The 18,454-nt window shown below is 37.4% G+C and overlaps 1 protein-coding gene across 6 annotated transcripts in view; it reads left to right on the top strand.

The window, feature by feature from the left end:
* The window catches only part of PTPN2 (protein tyrosine phosphatase non-receptor type 2), a 79,584-nt gene that overhangs the window by 3,737 nt on the left and 57,393 nt on the right, over positions 1–18,454 (top strand). For 4 of the 6 annotated variants that reach the window (XM_032309576.1, XM_032309577.1, XM_032309578.1 and 1 more), the window contains exon 2: positions 17,714–17,804. The exons of 1 other annotated variant lie outside the window; for it this stretch is intronic. In XM_032309576.1, the coding sequence (XP_032165467.1) occupies positions 17,714–17,804 (91 nt within the window). Of the gene's footprint in view, positions 1–7,110; positions 7,204–17,713; positions 17,805–18,454 lie in introns of those variants that run through there. One more of the 6 variants, XM_032309581.1, reaches the window with a different exon arrangement.

Here is an 18,454-nt window from a genome sequence, read left to right as displayed (position 1 = left end):
TGGGAGGGAGAGGGGGATAGAGAGAGAATCTTAAGCAGGCTCCATGTCCACCCTGTGTGAGCCCAATGTGTGAGGCTTGATCTCACAACCCTGAAATCTTGACCTGAACCGAAACCAAGAGTTGATGCCTAGCCCACCTGAGCTACCCAGGTGCCTTCAGATACCTTCAAAGATAACAATTTCAGTGGAGTACGAAAGTCAGATGCTGAGCATGGAGAAAAGAAGGTGGGAAGAAGTATAACCATGTAAATGGAGACCATTCTTTCAAAAAGCCTAACCTGACTGATGGAGTGGGGTAGGTAGCTAAAGTGACATACAGTTATGTCCCTTCTTACCGAAAACCTTCAGTGGTTTTTTTTCACTGCTCATAATGTAAAATTCAGATCCTTCTGTGGCTCACAAGACCACATGGTCTTCCTTCCCATATGACTTAATTCCCTCTTCCGTTGGGCTCTATTCCTTGAAATGTATGTGTCTGTTCTCCCTGAGGGCCTTCATAATTGTCGCTCTCCTGCTTTAGCACAACTTCTCCCCCTATTTTCCCCATTAACTACCTCCTACTCATCCCTGAAGTCTCACTTCCTTAGTGAAGGGCCTTCCTGCCCCTCCCCTGCAGGATATGATCCCCTGTTACATACTCCATAGTGTTCCACGACTTCCCCTTTCATAGCATTGCGTTGGTTATAATGTGCAGCAGGTTATTTAGAGAACACAAATCTGCATTAAGCAAACCACTATTATTTGAGTAGGGAAAAAATGCTTAAGTGAGCTCTCTGCTTTGTCTGTCACAAGACTGGGTGATACTTACGTGAATTTTTTTGGCCGCGCTAATTGGATTAGGAAAAGAAAGGCTTTGCTCTTGGGCAAAAACTAGATATAACTAGAAGTTGGACTTGCTTAGTGGTGTGAGAACTTTTGCTTTACACTTCATTGAAAGGCTTGCAGGAAAGGAAAAATGAATTGATTATTTACTCCGTTTTACCCAGTTTTGAACAGTTGCTTTTATAACATAGCTTTTGGTAATAGGAGGTTTCTTAGGAATGAGTTACAGGGTCAGAGCAGAACAGACTATGAATTTCTCTTCTGCATTGTCTCATTAGAACTTCATGCAGGCAGTGGCAGTGCCTTGCACAACATCAGGCACTTAGTAGGTGCATGATAAATCTTTGTTGAATAATGACTTCTTACCAGAGAAGCCTGACTTGATGTGTCTTGGGAGAGGGGGAGGATAAGCCTAAAGAGAGAGGTTAGAAGTTGAAGAAATAGAAGGGATTACTGTTGGTGCCAGAAACCTTGAAAAGCAGGTGCTGATGGGAGCAAGAGCACATAGATGGAAGAACTGGCCTCGAAAGGACACAAATGGCAGAAGTGAGATTGCTGGAAAAGTCTAATTTGGTTTGACTGACAAACTAATGAAACATTAATGTAGTCTCAGGTTAACTGCTTTTTGAGAAATGTTCGTGATTGCTTTCTTTTGTGTCTGTAGTCACTGTGATTGCTGTCTGAATCAGGCCGGGGCATGAGAAGGGCAGAGAAAGAATGAAGTTTTACGAGCTTTCAGGGAAGGGAGTGAAACTGTAGGGAAATGGCAAAAAAAAAAAAAGAAGAAGAAGAAAAGAAAAAATCATCTAAGCCATGGAGTAATGTTTCTAGTAAATGGTGGCTCAGAAAGAATTTGGTTGACTAATCAGAGTTTAGGAACTGTGAAACTCTTAACTGGTCATTTTTCTTTATTAGAAATTAGTTCAGATAACTGCCAGAGTTAAGAGTCATTTGTGAGTCAGCCAAGTTTTAGAAGTAGAGTATCAAGGGAAGTCTATTTTTCTAATATTTATAGTGGGTAGCCATAGGATAAACCAAAGCTTTCTTTTTTTCTTTCTTTCTTTTTTTTTTTTTAAATTTTTAAAATTTATTTGACAGAGATCACAAGCAGGCAGAGGCAGGCGGGGCGGGGGTGGGGGGGAAGCAGGCTCCCTGCCGAGCAGAGAGCCCATGCGGGGCTTGATCCTGGGACCCTGAGATCATGACCTGAGCCGAAGGCAGAGGCTTAACCCACTGTGTCACCCAGGCGCCCCAAACCAAAGCTCTCTTGTACTAAAACACTTCCTTTGCAGTGTGTATTACACGTTGTCTACAATTGTTTAATGTTAGGATTAGGGGTTTCACATGGTTGCATGTGCTCTTCTCTATAGACTCCTTAAATTTCCTTGAAAATAGCCTGCTTTCTCATATTTGGAGTCTTTACATATGTTGGGTATTTTCTATGCCTTATATATCTAGGAAACCTCTTTAAGACTAGCCTCTGATCTCCTTAGGCAAAGTTATGTGATTCCTGAACCTCTATATTTTATTGGAGTATGAATCACATAGTGTTATAACTGTCTACTTGTGTGTCAGGCTCTTTGGAGGGGTGCTTTGTTTTGTTTCCCCACCATTTGCCTGTAGTTCTGAGACATTCACTAAACAAAAGAATCACACTCCCCTTTTAAAATGTTGGCCCCTTGCGGCTCCTGCCTGGCTCAGTTGGTGGAGCATGCACTTCTTCTTTTTTTTTTTTTTTTAAAGATTTTATTTATTTATTTATTTGACAGAGAGAGAGTGAGAGAGATCGATCACAAGTAGGCAGAGAGGCAGGTAGAGAAGGGGAAGCAGGCTCCCTGTTGAGCAGAGAGGCCAATGTGGAGCTCCATCCCAGGACCCTGAGGTCATGACCTGAGCCGAAGGCAGAGGGTTCACCCACTGAGCCACCCAGGCGCCCTGAGCATGTACCTCTTGATCTCAGGGTTGTGAGTTCAAGTCCTGCATTGGGTGTAGAGATTACTTAAAAATCTTAAAAATAGATAAATAACATGTTAGCACCTTGATGTATTCCAGCCCCCTCATTCATAGCTGAGGAGATGCCTGTCCAGCATGAGGTTGGGACTTCTATACAGTTGCCACCATAGCCAACAGTGACACAGATGGGACCCAAATTTAGTCCTTAGGATTTTCATTTCTGTGTTATCCCAATTTGCCATTGTGACTACTTACATTGCTTTCTTCTTAAGATCTACTTGAGATTAATGCCACTGATGGTATCATTTAAATTTTTCGTAGCAAGAAGAGAACAGAATGTGTTTTAATAGGTTGGGTCATTTTGGGACTGGAGGCCTTTAAAACAGTATCTGGGATCCATGGGTTAGACTGGACAGTGATTTTCCAAGTCCCCTGAAACTGTCTGCTAAATTGTGTGTATGTGTGAGTGTGTTTCAGTATTTTGTTTCTAGGTGATTCAATAGCTTTTGTTCTGCTATGGATCTCTGTGACTCCTTCATAGGTAAGGGCCGCTGCTTTAAGGGAAAGCAGCCTTGGGAATGGTGACCCTGTAGAGAATATATAACTAGAAATTATAACTGTTTTGGCTCTGATGTATGTTCTATAGTTACTGATACCTGCCTGTAATTGTGGAAATCCAGACAGTCACCTTTGTCCTAGGCTTTCTAGCTTGCCTTTTCCAATTTCTTGTTTTTGTTTGTTTGTTTGTTTATTTGTAGGAGAGAGCATTTTAAGCAGGCTCCACAGGCAGTGTGGAGCCTAATGGTGGGACTCTATCTTACAATCCTGAGATCACGAACTGGTCAAAATTCAGATGCTCAACCAACTGAGCCACACAGGCGCCCCTCAATTTCTTGATTTTAACTGGAATCTTCAAGAACTCAAAGCTACTCCCAGATCGCTACTATGCACATAATTCCTTGTTCCAGTTGGAGACCTGTGACAACTCTTGCAGTCTCCTGTTCTGTCGTTCTGTCTCCCTGCTTGATCACTTAGTGCTCTAAGTCACTGTTTCTTGAGGGCTGTTTGTTGGGGCTTGTTTATTTTTTTCATTTCAAAAAAATTTATTTATTTATGAGATAAGAGCGCAGTTGGAGAGGAGCAGAGGGAGAGGGAAAGAAGCAGACTCCGTGCTGAGCACAGAACCAAGTGTGGGGCCTTGATCCCACAAATCTGACATCATGACCTGAGCCGAAGTCAAGAGTTGGCCACTCAACAGCTGAGCCACCCAGGCACCCCATAGGGGCTTGGTTAAACTAACTGGCATATTAGAACTTTTGTAATACTCTACATTATTCTGGGGAGCATGCTTAGCTGTACTGTGTCAGTCTAGCATGTAAAATTTAAAAAACATAGCAGCTGATAACTGAGGAGGAAATAGGGTTCTGCAGGATAATTTTAAAGAATATAAATTCTGACTTTGTTGTTCTGAGTTGAATACTCAGATGTTCTAATTAATGATGTTCTAGCTTGCCTGGCTACTATCTGAAATAGTTGTTGAAAATGAATGTGATGCTATTTTAAATGTATTTAATGTAGTACTAATTTAATGTTCTGTTTATGGTATAGTAGTAGTAATGTTCAGGCAGTTGTTTTGTCTTAATGGTAAATCCTTGATTTTAGATTTTAAACATAGGGGTGCCTGGGTGGCTTGGTCAGTTAACATCTGCCTTAGGCTCAAGGTCATGATCCTGGGGTCCTGGGATTGAGCCGTATGTGGGGCTCTCTGCTCAGCAGAGAGTCTACTTCTTGTGCTTTGCCTTCCCATCCCCATGCCCCATCTCCTGTCAAATACATAAATAAATAAACCCTTAAAGATCTTAAAACATCTTTAAACACCTTTAAAATGAAACCTATGAACGAGACGAATGCCTGCATACATAAAATCCTCTAAATTTTAGCATGCGTTTTCAAACTGTTGGGGTTGATGACCTCTGGGGAAGAAGTCCTGGTCGAGAAACTGATTTCTGATTAGACACTTTATCTGTGAATTTCTGGTACTTTTTCAGTGCGGTATTTTCATGGTGTGTTTTTTTTTTTTTTAAGATTTTATTTATTTGACAGAGATCACAAGTGGGCAGAGAGGCAGAGAGAGAGAGAGAGAGAGAGAGGAGGAAGCAGGCTTCCTGCTGAGCAGAGAGCCTGATGCAGGGCTCCATCCCAGGACCCTGGGATCATGACCTGAGCTGAAGACAGAAGCTTAGCATATTGAGCCATCCAGGTGCCCCTTCATGTTTGTTTTAATGCACTCTTCTTACTCCTTTTGCAACCAGTATGTCTGATTTAATATGCTCTTCCTCTGTCAATTTAATTTGGTTTATTTCATTGAGCATTTATAACTTTGTTTCAGACTGCTTTCATTCCTTTGAAGAAAATCTCATACCGAATTATTTTATTCTTTCACTGTATTTGAACAGTTTTATACTCTGAAAGCTGTCAGTTCCTCTTTGCAGTTTCTAGTTGACCCTGGAACAATACAGGGTTAGGGGTGTCCACATATAAGTTTTAACTCCCTAAAACTTAGTTATTATTAGCCCACTGTTGACTGGAAGCCTTACCAAAGACATAGTTAAGATATTTTTTATGTTGTGTGTATTTTATAGTGTATTTTTATAACAAAGTGAGCTAGGGAAAAGAAAATGTTATTAAAATCATAAGGAAGAGGAGGCATCTGGGTGGTTCAGTCGTTAAGCGTCTGCCTTTGGCTCAGGTCATGATCCCAAGGTCCTGGGATCGAGCCCCACATCGGACTCCCTGCTTCTTGAGAAGCCTGCTTCTTCCTCTCCCCCTGCTGTGTTCCCTCTCTCACTGTGTTTCTCTTTGTCAAATAAATAAAATCTGAAAAAAAAAAAATCATAAGGAAGAGAAAATACCATTTTGTTCGAGGGTCACCTATTTAATCGTGCTTCCAGAAATTCTTTAGATGGGTTGGACTTAGGTTGTATGGCTTCCAGAGTGTGACCACTCTGTTCCTAGTCAAGGGCTGGTATGCTGGGGTCACCTTAGAAAACTGAAGTCCCGTCATGACAGTGAGACCTGCTTCTGCATGATTTATGTTTTAATCATTGCCTGCTTCCCTTTCTCCCTCCATCGCACTCCTACAAAACAAATACTAGCACAATGTTCTACACCTTGCTTTTTTTTTTCACTTAATCTGTTATTGGAAATCCTTCCATTTAGCTGTGTTTATTTTAACATTTTAATAGTATTCACTATTTAACCATTGATCTATGGGCTTGTAGATTATTTCTAGTCGTCAGCTACTAAAAAACAATGTTGCAATGAATAACCTTACAAAGAAGTTTTATCAATGTACACTTCCATCATTGGTGTAAGAAAGTGCTTGTTTCCTTATACTCTTTGACCTCTACCCAGTTACATCATCTAACTTTCTGATCTTTATCTGAGAGGTGAAAAATAGTCTTACTGTAGTTATAATTTGCAGTTTTGTTGTAATGAGTGCTGTTGAACAGCTTCTCTTTTGAAAAAGCCATTTGTATTTCCTTTCTCTTTTTAATACATAGGAGTTCTTTACACATTAATGAAGTTAAGTCTTTGTCGTATATTGCAAATATTTTTTCAATTTATTACCTTTTGGCCATGTTTGTGGTATTTTTCATGTAGAAAATTTAAATTTTTATGAAATCCAATTTATCAGCTTTTTCTAGATTTTTGCACCATGGCTTAGAAAGACCTTGTCTAGTCTATGATTACAAAAAATTTTCTTCAGTGTTTTCTTCTACAATTTTATGGTTTCTTTTTTTTTTTTTTTTTAATGTTTAAATGATTCCTCAACCAGGACTTTATTCTGATAAAAGGAATGAGGTAGACATCCAATTAATTTTTTTGTATAAAATATATATAACAAAATATTCCATTTTAGCCATTTGTAAGTATACAATTCAATGTCATTGATTCCATTTATAATGTTGTGCAACCATCACCACCGTTTCCAAAACCCTTTCAGCACCCCAAATAGAAACTCTGTACCCATTAAGCAATAACTCCTTATTTCCCCCTTCCCCTGGTGACTTCTGCTCTACTTTCTATCTGTGAATTTGTCTCTTCTAGATACCTCATACAAGTGGAATCATATGTTGGTCCCTTTGTGTCTGGTTTATTTCACTTAGCATAAGGTTGTCAAGGTTGAGCAATGTTTTTGTAGCCTGTTACCAACTTCATTCCTTTTTATGGCTGACTAATTTTTTTTGTACGTATATACCACATTTTGTTTCTCCATTCATCTGTTAATGGACACTTAGGTTGTGTTCACTGTTGGACTGCTGTGAATAATTCTGCTGTGAACATTGCTGTGCATATAGGCATTGGAATCCTTGTTTTTTAATTCTTTTGGATTTGGACCTGGAAGTGGAGTTGCTGGATAATATGGTAATTCTGTGTTTAGCTAAATGGTTTCTTTGGTGGCTGCAACGTTTTATGTTCCCACTAGCAGTGTTTGAGGATTCTAATTTCTTTATATTCTCACAAACACTTGTTATTTTCCATTTTTAAAATTATAGTCTTGCTAGTAGGTATGAAGTGGTTTATATTTGCATTTCTGTAATGACTAAGGATGTCAAGTATCTTTTTCCTGTGTTTATTGAGTAACTGTGTATCTTAGGAGAAATGTCTGTTCAGTTCCTTCGCCTGTTTTTTTCCTAAGACAACTTTTTTTTTAACCCTTTTTTAAAAAAAATTTTATTTATTTATTTGAGAGAGATGGAGAGCACAGAGGGAGAGTAGGAGGAGAAGCAGACTCCCTGCTAAGCAGAGAGCCCAATATGGGACTTGATCTTGGGACCCTAAGATCATGACTTGAGCCAAAGGCAGATGCTTAACCAACTTAGCCACCCAGACACCCAAGACTTCATTTTTTTTTTTTTTTAGAGTAGTTTTAGGTTCACAGCAAAATTGAGGGGGAGCTGCAGAAATTTCTCATGTACCTCCTGCCCCCACACATGCGGCCTTCCACATTATCAAAATCCCCCACCAGAGTGGTATGCTTGTTATAATTGATGAGCCTACATTGATATAAATATCCAAAATCCCTAGTTTACATTGGGGTTCTTTTTTGTTTGTTTGTTTATAAAGATTTTATTTATTTGACAGAGATCACAAGTAAGGCAGAGAGGCAGGCAGAGAGAGGAAGGGACGCAGCCTCCCCGCTTCGCAGAGTCCCATGTGGGGCTCGATCCCAGGACCCCAGGATCATGCCCTGAGCCGAAGGCAGAGGCTTTAACCCACTGAGCCACCCAGATGCCCCTTGGGGTTCATTTTTGGTGGTATACATTCTGAGGCTTTGGGCAAATGTATCCATGTATCCATCATTATGGCATCATATATAAAAATCCGGTGTTCTCCCTATTCATCCCTACCCCCTTCACAACCCCAGTAACCATTATTGATCTTTTTACTGTCTTCATAGTTTCGCCTTTTCCAGAAACATCATATAGTTGGAATCATATACTAAGTAGCCTTTTCAAATTGGCTTCTTTCACTTAGTAATATGCATTTAAGGTTCCTACATGTCTTCATGGCATGATAATTCATTTCTTTTGAACACTGAATAATACTCCATTGTCTGGATGTAACACTGTTTTTCCATTCATCTACTGAAGGACATCTTGGTTGCTTCCAAGTTTAGACAGTTGTACGCAAAGCTGCTATGTCCGGTTTTTCTGTGAACATAAGTTTTCATCTTCTTTAGGTAAATAGCAAGGAGTGCAATTACTGGATCATATGGTAAGAGTATGTTTTGTTTTGTGAGAAACCACCAAACTGTTTTCCAAAGTGGCTGTACCATTTTGTATTCTCACCAACAATGAATGAGAGTTATTATGCTTTATATCCTTGTCAACTTTTGGTGTTCTCAGTGTTCCAGATTTTGGCCATTCTAATAGATGTCTGTGTATTTTTACATTGCTTTTCCTTTTGTTGTTGAACTGTAGGAATTCTTTGTATGTTGTGGTTATTAATCTCTTGTCAGATACATAATAGGCAAATATTTTTTCCGAAGCTGTGTATTTCCTTTTAATTGTGTATTGTCATTTGATGAACAGAGATTTTAATTTTGATGAAGCCCAGTGTATTTTATTTTATTTTTTTGTCACCTGTGCTTTTGGTGTCATAATTTAAGAAACCATTACCAAATCTAAGATGATGACTTTCAGTGCCTATGCTCTCTTCCAAGAGTTTTATTGTTTTAGCTCTTACATTTGGTCTTTGATCCATTTTAGTGAATTTTTGTATGGTGAAAGTCAGCTTCATTTTTTTTGCATGTGGATATCCAGTTTTCCCTGCATCACTTGTTGAAAGACTTTCCACATTGAATTTGCTTGCTTGTTGAAAATCAAATGACTGTAGATCTGAGAGTTTATTTTTGAACTTTGTATCCTATTCCATTGATCTCTGTGACTGTTTTTATGCCATACCACACTGGTAACATTTAACTATAGCTTTGCAGTAAGTTTTGTAACCAGGAAGTGTGAGTCCTCCAACTTTGTTACTCCTTTTCAAGATTATTTCGACTATTCAGGGTCCTATGAAATTCCATGTAAATATTGGGATGAGATTTTCCATTTCTGCATAGTTGTCACTGAAATTTTCATAGAGATGACACTGAATGAGTGTATCACTTTAGGTAGTTTTGTATTCTTAGTATTTAAATCTTCCAATTCATGAATACAGGATTTCTTTGTATTTATTTAGGTTATCCTTAATTTCATCTGTGTTTTGTAGTTTCCGGTGTACACATCTTTCACCTTTTTGGTTAATATTCAGAACACTTCCTTTTGATTCTGTTGTAAATGGGATTGTTTTCTTAATTTCCTTCTTTGGCTTCATTGCTAGTGTATAGAAATACTGACTTTTGTATGTTGATTTTGTGTTCTGCTGCTTTGCTGAATTTATTAACAGGTTTTTTTTTTTTTTTTTTTGGTGGGTGGGTGGGTTCTTTAGGATTTTCTACATATAAGGTCATGTCATTTGTGAATAAAGATAGTTTTACAACTTCCATTCCAATTTGAATTCCTATTTATTTATTATAGCACAATTACTCTGGCTAAAATTTCAGTACTCTGTTGAATAGAAGTGGTGAAAGTGTGGGATGCCTGACTGGCTCATTTGGTAGAGTGTGTGATTTTTGTTCTTGAGGTTGTGAGTTTCAAACTCAAACTCACCTAACCCCAGGTTAGGTGTGGAGATTACTTAAAAATAAAAATTTTAAAATAAATAAATAAAATCCTGGGGGAAAAAAAAGAAGTGGTGAAATTGGGAATCTTTGTCTTGTTCCTGACCAGTTTTTTTTTTTCCTAAATAATTGCCTGCTTTTATCATACTGTTTGCTGAATATCCCATCCCTTTTTCCTTCCTCTTCCTGCCATTTAGAGTACCATCCTTATAATTTGCAGAATTCCTTTATGTATATTGGGTGAATGAAGCATGAACAAATGACTGTATAATCTCATCTCTGTGCTTGTTCATCCTCATTTCTTGCATTTTCCTCTCTTGTGCACCACAGGTTCTGTGGTGCTTATACTTCTTGCAAGACATCAGTTATTTATTCTTTCTTTTGTTTATTTTTTTTCATTTGTTTATTTTTATGTACTTTTGCATCTTAATGATTTGGCACAAGCTGTTTTGTCTACTTAGACCTGTCATTCTCTACTTGTTTATGTGGCATACTCCTGGTTTTTGTTTTTGTTTTTGTTTTTTGGTAAGTCTTCATTTTAAGTTTCTGCGCCCAGTGTGGGACACGAACTTAACAACCCAGAGATCTTAACAACCCAGAGATCAAGAGTTGCATGCTTCACCAGCTAAGCCGGCTGGCACTCCTCCTGGTCATCTTTTGGGTCTATTCATGCACTGTGCTCTTTACTCCCCGAGGTGAAAGTAAATCTACTTTCCATGTTTATTTTGTATGCATCTGTGTGTGTGTGTGTGTTTATTTGAGGTTTTATTTATTTATTTGACAGAGTGCCCAGGCAGGGGCAGGGGGGAGGGGAAGAAGCAGGCTCCCTGGGAGCCCCATGCCATATGGGACTCCATTCCAGATCCCTGGGATCATGACTTGAGCCAAAGGTAGATGCTTAACAGCTGAGCCACACAGGCATCCCTCTGTGTTTATTTTAAATGTGAACATACTTTTCTTATGGCACTTACGATAGTCTTAAGGAAAATTCTGAGGTCTGAGTATAAAAAAAGAGAAGATTGTTAGAGCGGTACAAATAGCCGTAAACATCGACAACAAGAACAGTGATAGATCGATCATGAGAAATGGATATAAATTTTCAGGTTCTTAATCCCATGCAATAGAGGCTTTTTTGTTGTTCTTACTTATTATCGAAATGACCAAAATGCAGTGATAAGAGGAAAAATCTACATTATTATTTGTCACCAGAGAAGGGTCTTATCCATATACTTGAGACTTAGAGGGTTTTTTTGTTTTGTTTTTTCAGTTTTCTTGGGAAATGACTGATATACATATATACATCACTGTTTACATTTAAGGCATGTACAGCATGGTGGTTTGATTTATATGTATTGTAAAATGATTACCACATAGGTTCTGCTAACATCCATCTTCTCATATAAATAAAATAAAAGGAAAAGACAGGAAGGAAAACAGTTTTCTCCTTGTGAGGAGAACTTTTAGGATTTAATCTCAGTAACTTTGCTCTGCATCACATAGTAGTGTTAAGCTCTAGTCATCCTGTTGTACATTTCCTCTGTAATACTTATTTTACTTATAACTGGAGGTTTGTATCTTGACCAGTTTCCTCCAATTCCAAGAATTAGGGGATTTTGATATAAAACAGTGTGAGCATCTACAAAAGCTTGGGTGAAAGCTGATGCCTGCACTCTCTGTGAAGATGAGCAAACAAATGTTAAACATATGGAAAGTTCAACACCTCAAGAAAGTGAGACTAGTTGGATCATTTAGAGCATGTGGAATAGTATATGAAATAGGGGAAACTGGAATTCAGATTCCCAAAACAAGAGCAAGTTATAAAAATAAACCGAGAACAGGAAGGAGTTCTTAAACTTATAAAACATAATTGTTGAAAAAAACTTAAGGTTCACTAGCAAAATAATGCAGAATACCAAGTTAGCATGAGAAAAATCTGAATTCAGGAAAGAGATATTTAAAGTGAAAATTATGAGAGAACACTTAAAACACATAAAAGTCTCAAATCTCTGTGTTAGGTGGTTCTGAAAGAGAACAGAGGACCCTGAGATGAAGCAGGGACCAAAGACATAAATGGAAGAGTGTTTCTGAGCTGAAGAAAGCCTTGAATTTCAAGATTAAAGGGGACCACAAAGTCTTCATCAAGAATATATTTAAAAAGCATAAAAACCTAGGTGTGTCTTGATGAATTTTCCAAGTAACAGGATAGAGGATAAAACCCTGTAACGTAGAAAAACAAGTTATGTGGAGAGAAGAACCTGTCAGTTTTGCATCAGATTTATGCACTCTGACAGTGTATGCCAGAAGATAATGGAGAAATGTCACCCAAGAGCTGAGAGAAATGAAATAGGTATAGAATTCAGATTTGGGCAGTGAAGCCAGGTAAACTCTAGAGTTAACGTTAAGTAATTGTAAATACTGTTGTAAACCTTACTGCAAGTGGTAAGAAATTAATTTTGAAATAATTGAAACTGTAAAAAATATGGATCCGAAGTTCTAGATTATTTCAAGAAAATATGGGGGATTGGGCTGTAGGAAGAAGGAAGTGAAATATGATCATTGTACTGTAGATTTTTATCAGTAGGGATTTTTTTAAAAGATTTTATTTATTTATTTGGGAGAGGGAGAAGCAGGCTCCCTGCTCTTGGGGCTTCATCCCAGGACCCTGAGATCATGATCTGAGCTGAAGGCAGACACTTAACCGACTGAATCACCTAGGCACTCCTACCAGTAGGGATTTATTGATAGATGCTTTCACATTAGTAGAAAAATACAAGTTCAAACATGGCTTTTACAAAATTTTAAGACTGATTCCCAGTAGAATAGGAGTGGTACTTTTACTTCTAAATTACTAGAGGGAAAGAGGAACAAAGAAAACTTGATTAATACAGAAAACAACGGGGAATAGGAAATAAGGAAGCATAACATATAGAAAACAACAGCCGTTGGGAATCATTTTTGGGTAAAAGAAGAAATCAATATGCCATTAAAGACTCTAGAAAATAATGAGATGACACTCTTCTAAGCTTAATAGGATTTGAACAGTCTCTAAAGCAAGAAGGAAAGAAAAGGATATTAGTGGGCTAAGCAAGCATTTCATTCAAGCTAAAAAAACAATAAAGTAAAATAAAGCTTTAGAAGGTCAGATTGAATACAAAGGAAAGATAAAAATAGATGAGTAAGCATCTTCCCTTCCCCTTCCAAATAGGCAGTTTAATTTTACTTATGATTATAATCCTAAAATTCTAATGATATTATGAGGTATTATCTAGAGATACAGTTAGAACACCATTCCCAAATTTATTTTGGGACTGTAAAGATGGTCAGTATGAGGGAGTGTAATACTATGAAATCCATCCTTATTGATTAAGGGAGAAAAAAAGTGTAGTCCTATTGAGATCAGTTAAAAATATTTTTTTTTTTGGGACACCTGGGTGGCTCAGTTGGTTGAGCAGCTGCCTTCAGCTCAGGTCATGATCCCGGCATCCTGGGATCGAGTCCCGCATCGGGCTCCTTGCTCGGCAGGGAGCCTGCTTCTCCCTCTGCCTCTGTCTGCCTGTGCTCACTCTCTCTCTCTGATAAATAAATAAAATCTTTAAAAAAAAAAAAATATATATATATATATATATATTTTAAATGCTTAAGAATAAACTTAAGAAATGTGTTGGGTTTGGGGTACCTGGGTGGCTTAGTCAGTTAGTTATCTGACTCTTGATTTCTGCTCAGGTCGTGATCTCAGGGCCATGGGATTGAGCCCCATGAAGGTGGCTCCATGCTTAGTGTGGAGTCTGCTTGAGATTCTCTCTCTCCCACTCCCCCTTCTCACTTGTGTGTGCAAACACACATTCTCTCTCTCTCTCTCTAAAATAAATAAATTTTTAAAAATAAAGATTTGAAGCAGATAGTCAAAAGTGGCAATAAGTGTTTAATCTCACTGATGGTAAAATGAATGTGATAATATATATATTTTTCTATTTGAAATATTTCACAGTGAAAATAAATTTTTATTGCATAAATCTGTACCCTTCCCTAGATGTTCAGCCTCTCCCCAAAATTTACTAATTTCTCATCCTCCTAGAATTATTCACTGTATTCTAGGCATATTTATGTTTGAGTGGATTGTTCCCTCCCCACCATGAGTGCAGTATTGTTTTGTACTTTTTTCACTATGCAGTGAAATTGTTCATTTCATTGTTTCCTTGAAATTTTTTCATATCACTATATGTAGCACTTGTCCTTTTTCCCTGTTTTCCTTTTCCGTTATAAATTATAAGGCATTGGTGTTCACTCCTGAACACAAGGCATTCAGTTCACTCCTGAAGATCATTTAACATTTTTGCTAATTTTTCACTCTTACGTACAGTGAACATCCTTGTCCATAAATCTTTGCACACAGGTGGGTGGCTATGTGATATAAATTCCTTGAGGATAAAATTGGTGGGTCAAATGTATGATCTTATTAAACCATTCCCAAACATTGTATCTGTTTACATTCAGCAATAGTGTATGAGAATACTATCATCTGCTTCGTGTTACCAGAATTTTTTATTCTTGCCAGTTTGTTTTCTCTACATTTGATACAGAAAAGCTACTAACAGACAACTGTTATAGTATGTTTTTATTTTGTAATTTTTAATTTTTTTAAAAAAAGATTTTTATTTATTGAGTGCACGCACCAGCAAGAGAGAACACAAGTTGGGGGTAGGGGGTAGAGGGCGAAGCAGGCTCCCTGCTGAGCAGGGAACCTAATGTAGGACTCAGTCCCAGTACTTTGTGACCTGGGCCAAAGGCAGGCACTTAACCAACTGAGCCACTCAGGTGTCCCTGTTTTAGTATTATTTTAAATTAATATTTTTCTTTTATGTCAGTTACTAATTTGCAGTATAAAATTACTTTGTAGGGGCGCTTGGGTGGCTCAGATGGTTTAATGACTGCCTTTGGCTTAGGTCATGATCTCCAGGTTTTGGGATCAAGCTCCATGTCAGGCTCCCAGCTCAGCAAGGAGTCTGATTCTCCCGCTCCCTCTATGCTCCCCTTGCTTTTGCTCTCTTCTCTGTCTCTGTATCTCTCTCAAATGAATAAATAAAATCTTTTTAAAAAATTACTTTGTAGTGTTTCAACTCTATAAAGTGTATGAAGTTATCAAATAAATATAAGCCTAGACCTGAATGTATTTAATTTTACATGTAAAATTTATTACTTAACATATAAAAACTTAATATAATTAACGTGTTGGAATAGTTGACACTTTTTCATCTTTTCAGCAAATTACATTTGTTATATGCTTTCTTGGAAAAGTTTTTGAAACCGAAAGGTAATATTTCTGTCCAAATTAATATATGAGGCTGTATAACTTTGATACTGGAACTGAATTAAGTCATATGAAAATAGAAAATTAGGGGTCAGTTTAACTTAAAAACATAGATGTGTACATCTTAAATAAAACAGTGGTGGTACATCTAGACAATGGGATATTATTCAGCACTAAAAAGAAATGAGCTATCAAGCCATGAAAGGACATGGAGGAACTTTAAAGGCATATTACTAAGTGAAAATGTGTAAATTGTAATGCAACACCTACCTGAGTAAAGAACAGCTATATGATCACTTCCATAAATGCAGGGAAAACACTGAATACAGTTCAACACCCACCCATGATAAAAAATGTTTAGCCAACTAGAAATTAAAGAGAAGTATCTTAACTTGAAAAGGGTATCTATTGATCAGAAACACAAAGCAAATATTATGCCTAATGGTTAAACCTTAGTAGCAGTTGTTTCAAAATCAGGGGGAAAAATATATCTATATGACATTGAATAATCAATTTTAGCCAATGGGATTAGATAAGAAAAAGAAATAAGAAATTAAAAAAAATACAGGGAAGAGACAGAATTACAACTGTTTGGTAATACTGAGAAATCCAGAGCCACTACAGAATATTAGAGTGCTCAGTAAGACTGCTGGATGAGAGAGAAGCATTAAAAAATCAGTAGCAACAATTATAGCGTGTATGTGTATGTGTATGTGTTTCTATTGTGTGTTTGTGGCAGATTGCATTTTCCAAAGTGGCAATACCAACATGGGTTGTGTTCCACATGTTCATTGCACATGCAGTGTGACCCAGTGAGAGGAGGTCTGTGTTCCCTACTCTCTGCATCTTACAAGGCCCAGTGGGTGAAAAGACAAACGAAAGTTACCTGTTCGGGGGCTGGTGGCATACAAGAGGCCAGGAAATCCATAGTAGGAGCATTTGTCAAGAAGTGACTGGAGCTCTTGTTTTTTGGGAGGTTTTTGATCACTGCTTCAATCTCGTTACTAGATACGGATGAGGAAGATGTGGTTCATATACACTATGGAGTATTATGCCTCCACCAGAAAGGATGAATACCCAACTTTTGTATCAACATGGACAGGACTGGAAGAGATTATGCTGAGTGAAATAAGTCAAGCAGAGAGAGTCAATGATCATATGGCTTCACTTATTTGTGGAGCATAACAAATAGCATGGAAGACAAGGGGAGACGGAGAGGAGAAGGGAGTTGAGGGAAATTGGAAGGGGAAGTGAACCATGAGAGACTATGGACTCTGAAAAACAATCTGAGGGTTTTCAAGGGGCGGGGGGTGGGAGGTTGGGGGGGCCAGGTGGTGGGTATTAAGGAGGGCACGTATTGCATGGAGCACTGGGTGTGGTGCATAAACAATGAATTCTGTTACGCTGAAAAGAAATTTAAAAAAATAAAGATTAAAAAATTATAAAAAATACATAGAGTTTTCAATCAAAATTAATTATTTAGGAATACATTTATTAAACTAAACATCTGTAAATAGAAAAAAAGTGACTTGAGTAATTTATTTATGCTTACTTTATAAAATCATGTGGCCCCTCACTTTTAAAATGCTTTTTCTCACATGTGATAGTGTGAAAACAAATCAAATTAATTTTTGCTGTTGATGCACATTTTTTGGGGTGTTTCTGGTTTAGTCTGCATTCTCAGAATAATGTGTTCTCTTTGAGTTGGGGGGGGGGGACTGTTCATGCTGGATACACCAGATAGCTGAGTGCTTAGTGCAGCTGTACCCTCATAGAATTTCTTCCCTAGTGGAACACAGAGAACTGAGGGTCCTAAAATGAGCCTCTGACCTAGTGGTGGTTGCTAAGCATTTATGGCTCTAGAAAAAAATTTGAGGATATTTCTGGACTCAAAGTAACAGTAATATGGCATGAAGGTGAAGAAATAGATGAAAGTTTTAAGATAGAAACTCCAAAATAGAAGTAGATATTATTGAAAGCTTAGTAAGAAATCGGAGTATGATGTGATTAGCCTTAGATACCTCCATTGCATTAGTTTGTGTTGCATAAAGTGTCTAATGTTGCTTGTAGGGGTTGAATCATTACGTGGCAATATCTGACTACATCCAGAGCAGAGACATTGTGCCTGAAGGACCGTGTTCAGTCCTGAGGTCTGGCACTTACTGGCGTTATGACATTTGGCAGATTGTTTCACCTCTCGAAGCCTGTCATCCCTCACATATAAAACAGAGATGATAGTTTTTCCTGTTGGTGTTGTAAGAACTGAATGAGATAATGTAGACAGTGAGCTTTGTGTTGTACTTGGCATTTCATCAGTGCTTGATAAATGTTACTTTATACTGGAAAGTATCTGTTTTGCTCAATTTAAGAGGAATATTAAAATGTATTTTTGTTATTTTAAGGAAATTCGCAATGAGTCCCATGACTATCCTCATAGAGTGGCCAAGTTTCCAGAAAACAGAAATCGAAACAGATACAGAGATGTAAGCCCATGTAAGTACTTTGGGTTTGTGTGCATGTATATATTTGTGGGTTTGTTTTAGGAGGTACAATACAATGAAAAAGAAGGTTTGGGATTACGGTTGATAAGTACAGTGGTTTTCTTCATATTAACATAATACATATTCTTTAAAGAAAAATTTCAAGACACAAAATAGTAGAAGGAAGGAAGATTGCCTATAATTATTGCATCCTTTAAACACAGCCACTGTTATTTCAGTGTATTTCTTACTTTTTTCTTATGCATAATTCTTTTTTTTAATTAATGGTAATCATATATATATATGTGTATTTGTATATGTAAATTTCTTATTATTCCATAACCTTTTAAATATTACTGAAAATATTTATCAGTGTAGTTTTCTTTTTTCCCCCACATTATAAAAGTAGTATATACTCTCTGTAGAAAACTTTTAAAACAGAAATGTGTAAAAGAGAAAAATCTCATGATTTAAAAACAAATTTAAAACTTCTGGGTTTATATTTTTTTGGTATTTTTTCTGAATAAACACATATATACATTCTTTTATTTATTTAAATATTTAATTTATTTGAGAGAGAGCGCAAGTGCGCATGCAAAGGGGAAGAGCATAGGGAGAAGGAGAGAATCTCATGCAGGCTCCATGCTGAACACTGAGCCTGAC

The sequence above is a fragment of the Mustela erminea genome, chromosome 13 (genome assembly GCF_009829155.1).
Source record: "Mustela erminea isolate mMusErm1 chromosome 13, mMusErm1.Pri, whole genome shotgun sequence".
Classification (NCBI taxonomy): domain Eukaryota; kingdom Metazoa; phylum Chordata; class Mammalia; order Carnivora; family Mustelidae; genus Mustela; species Mustela erminea.
The sequence above is the reverse complement of the archived record's forward strand: the minus strand, read 5'-3'. Positions and strand labels throughout refer to the sequence as shown.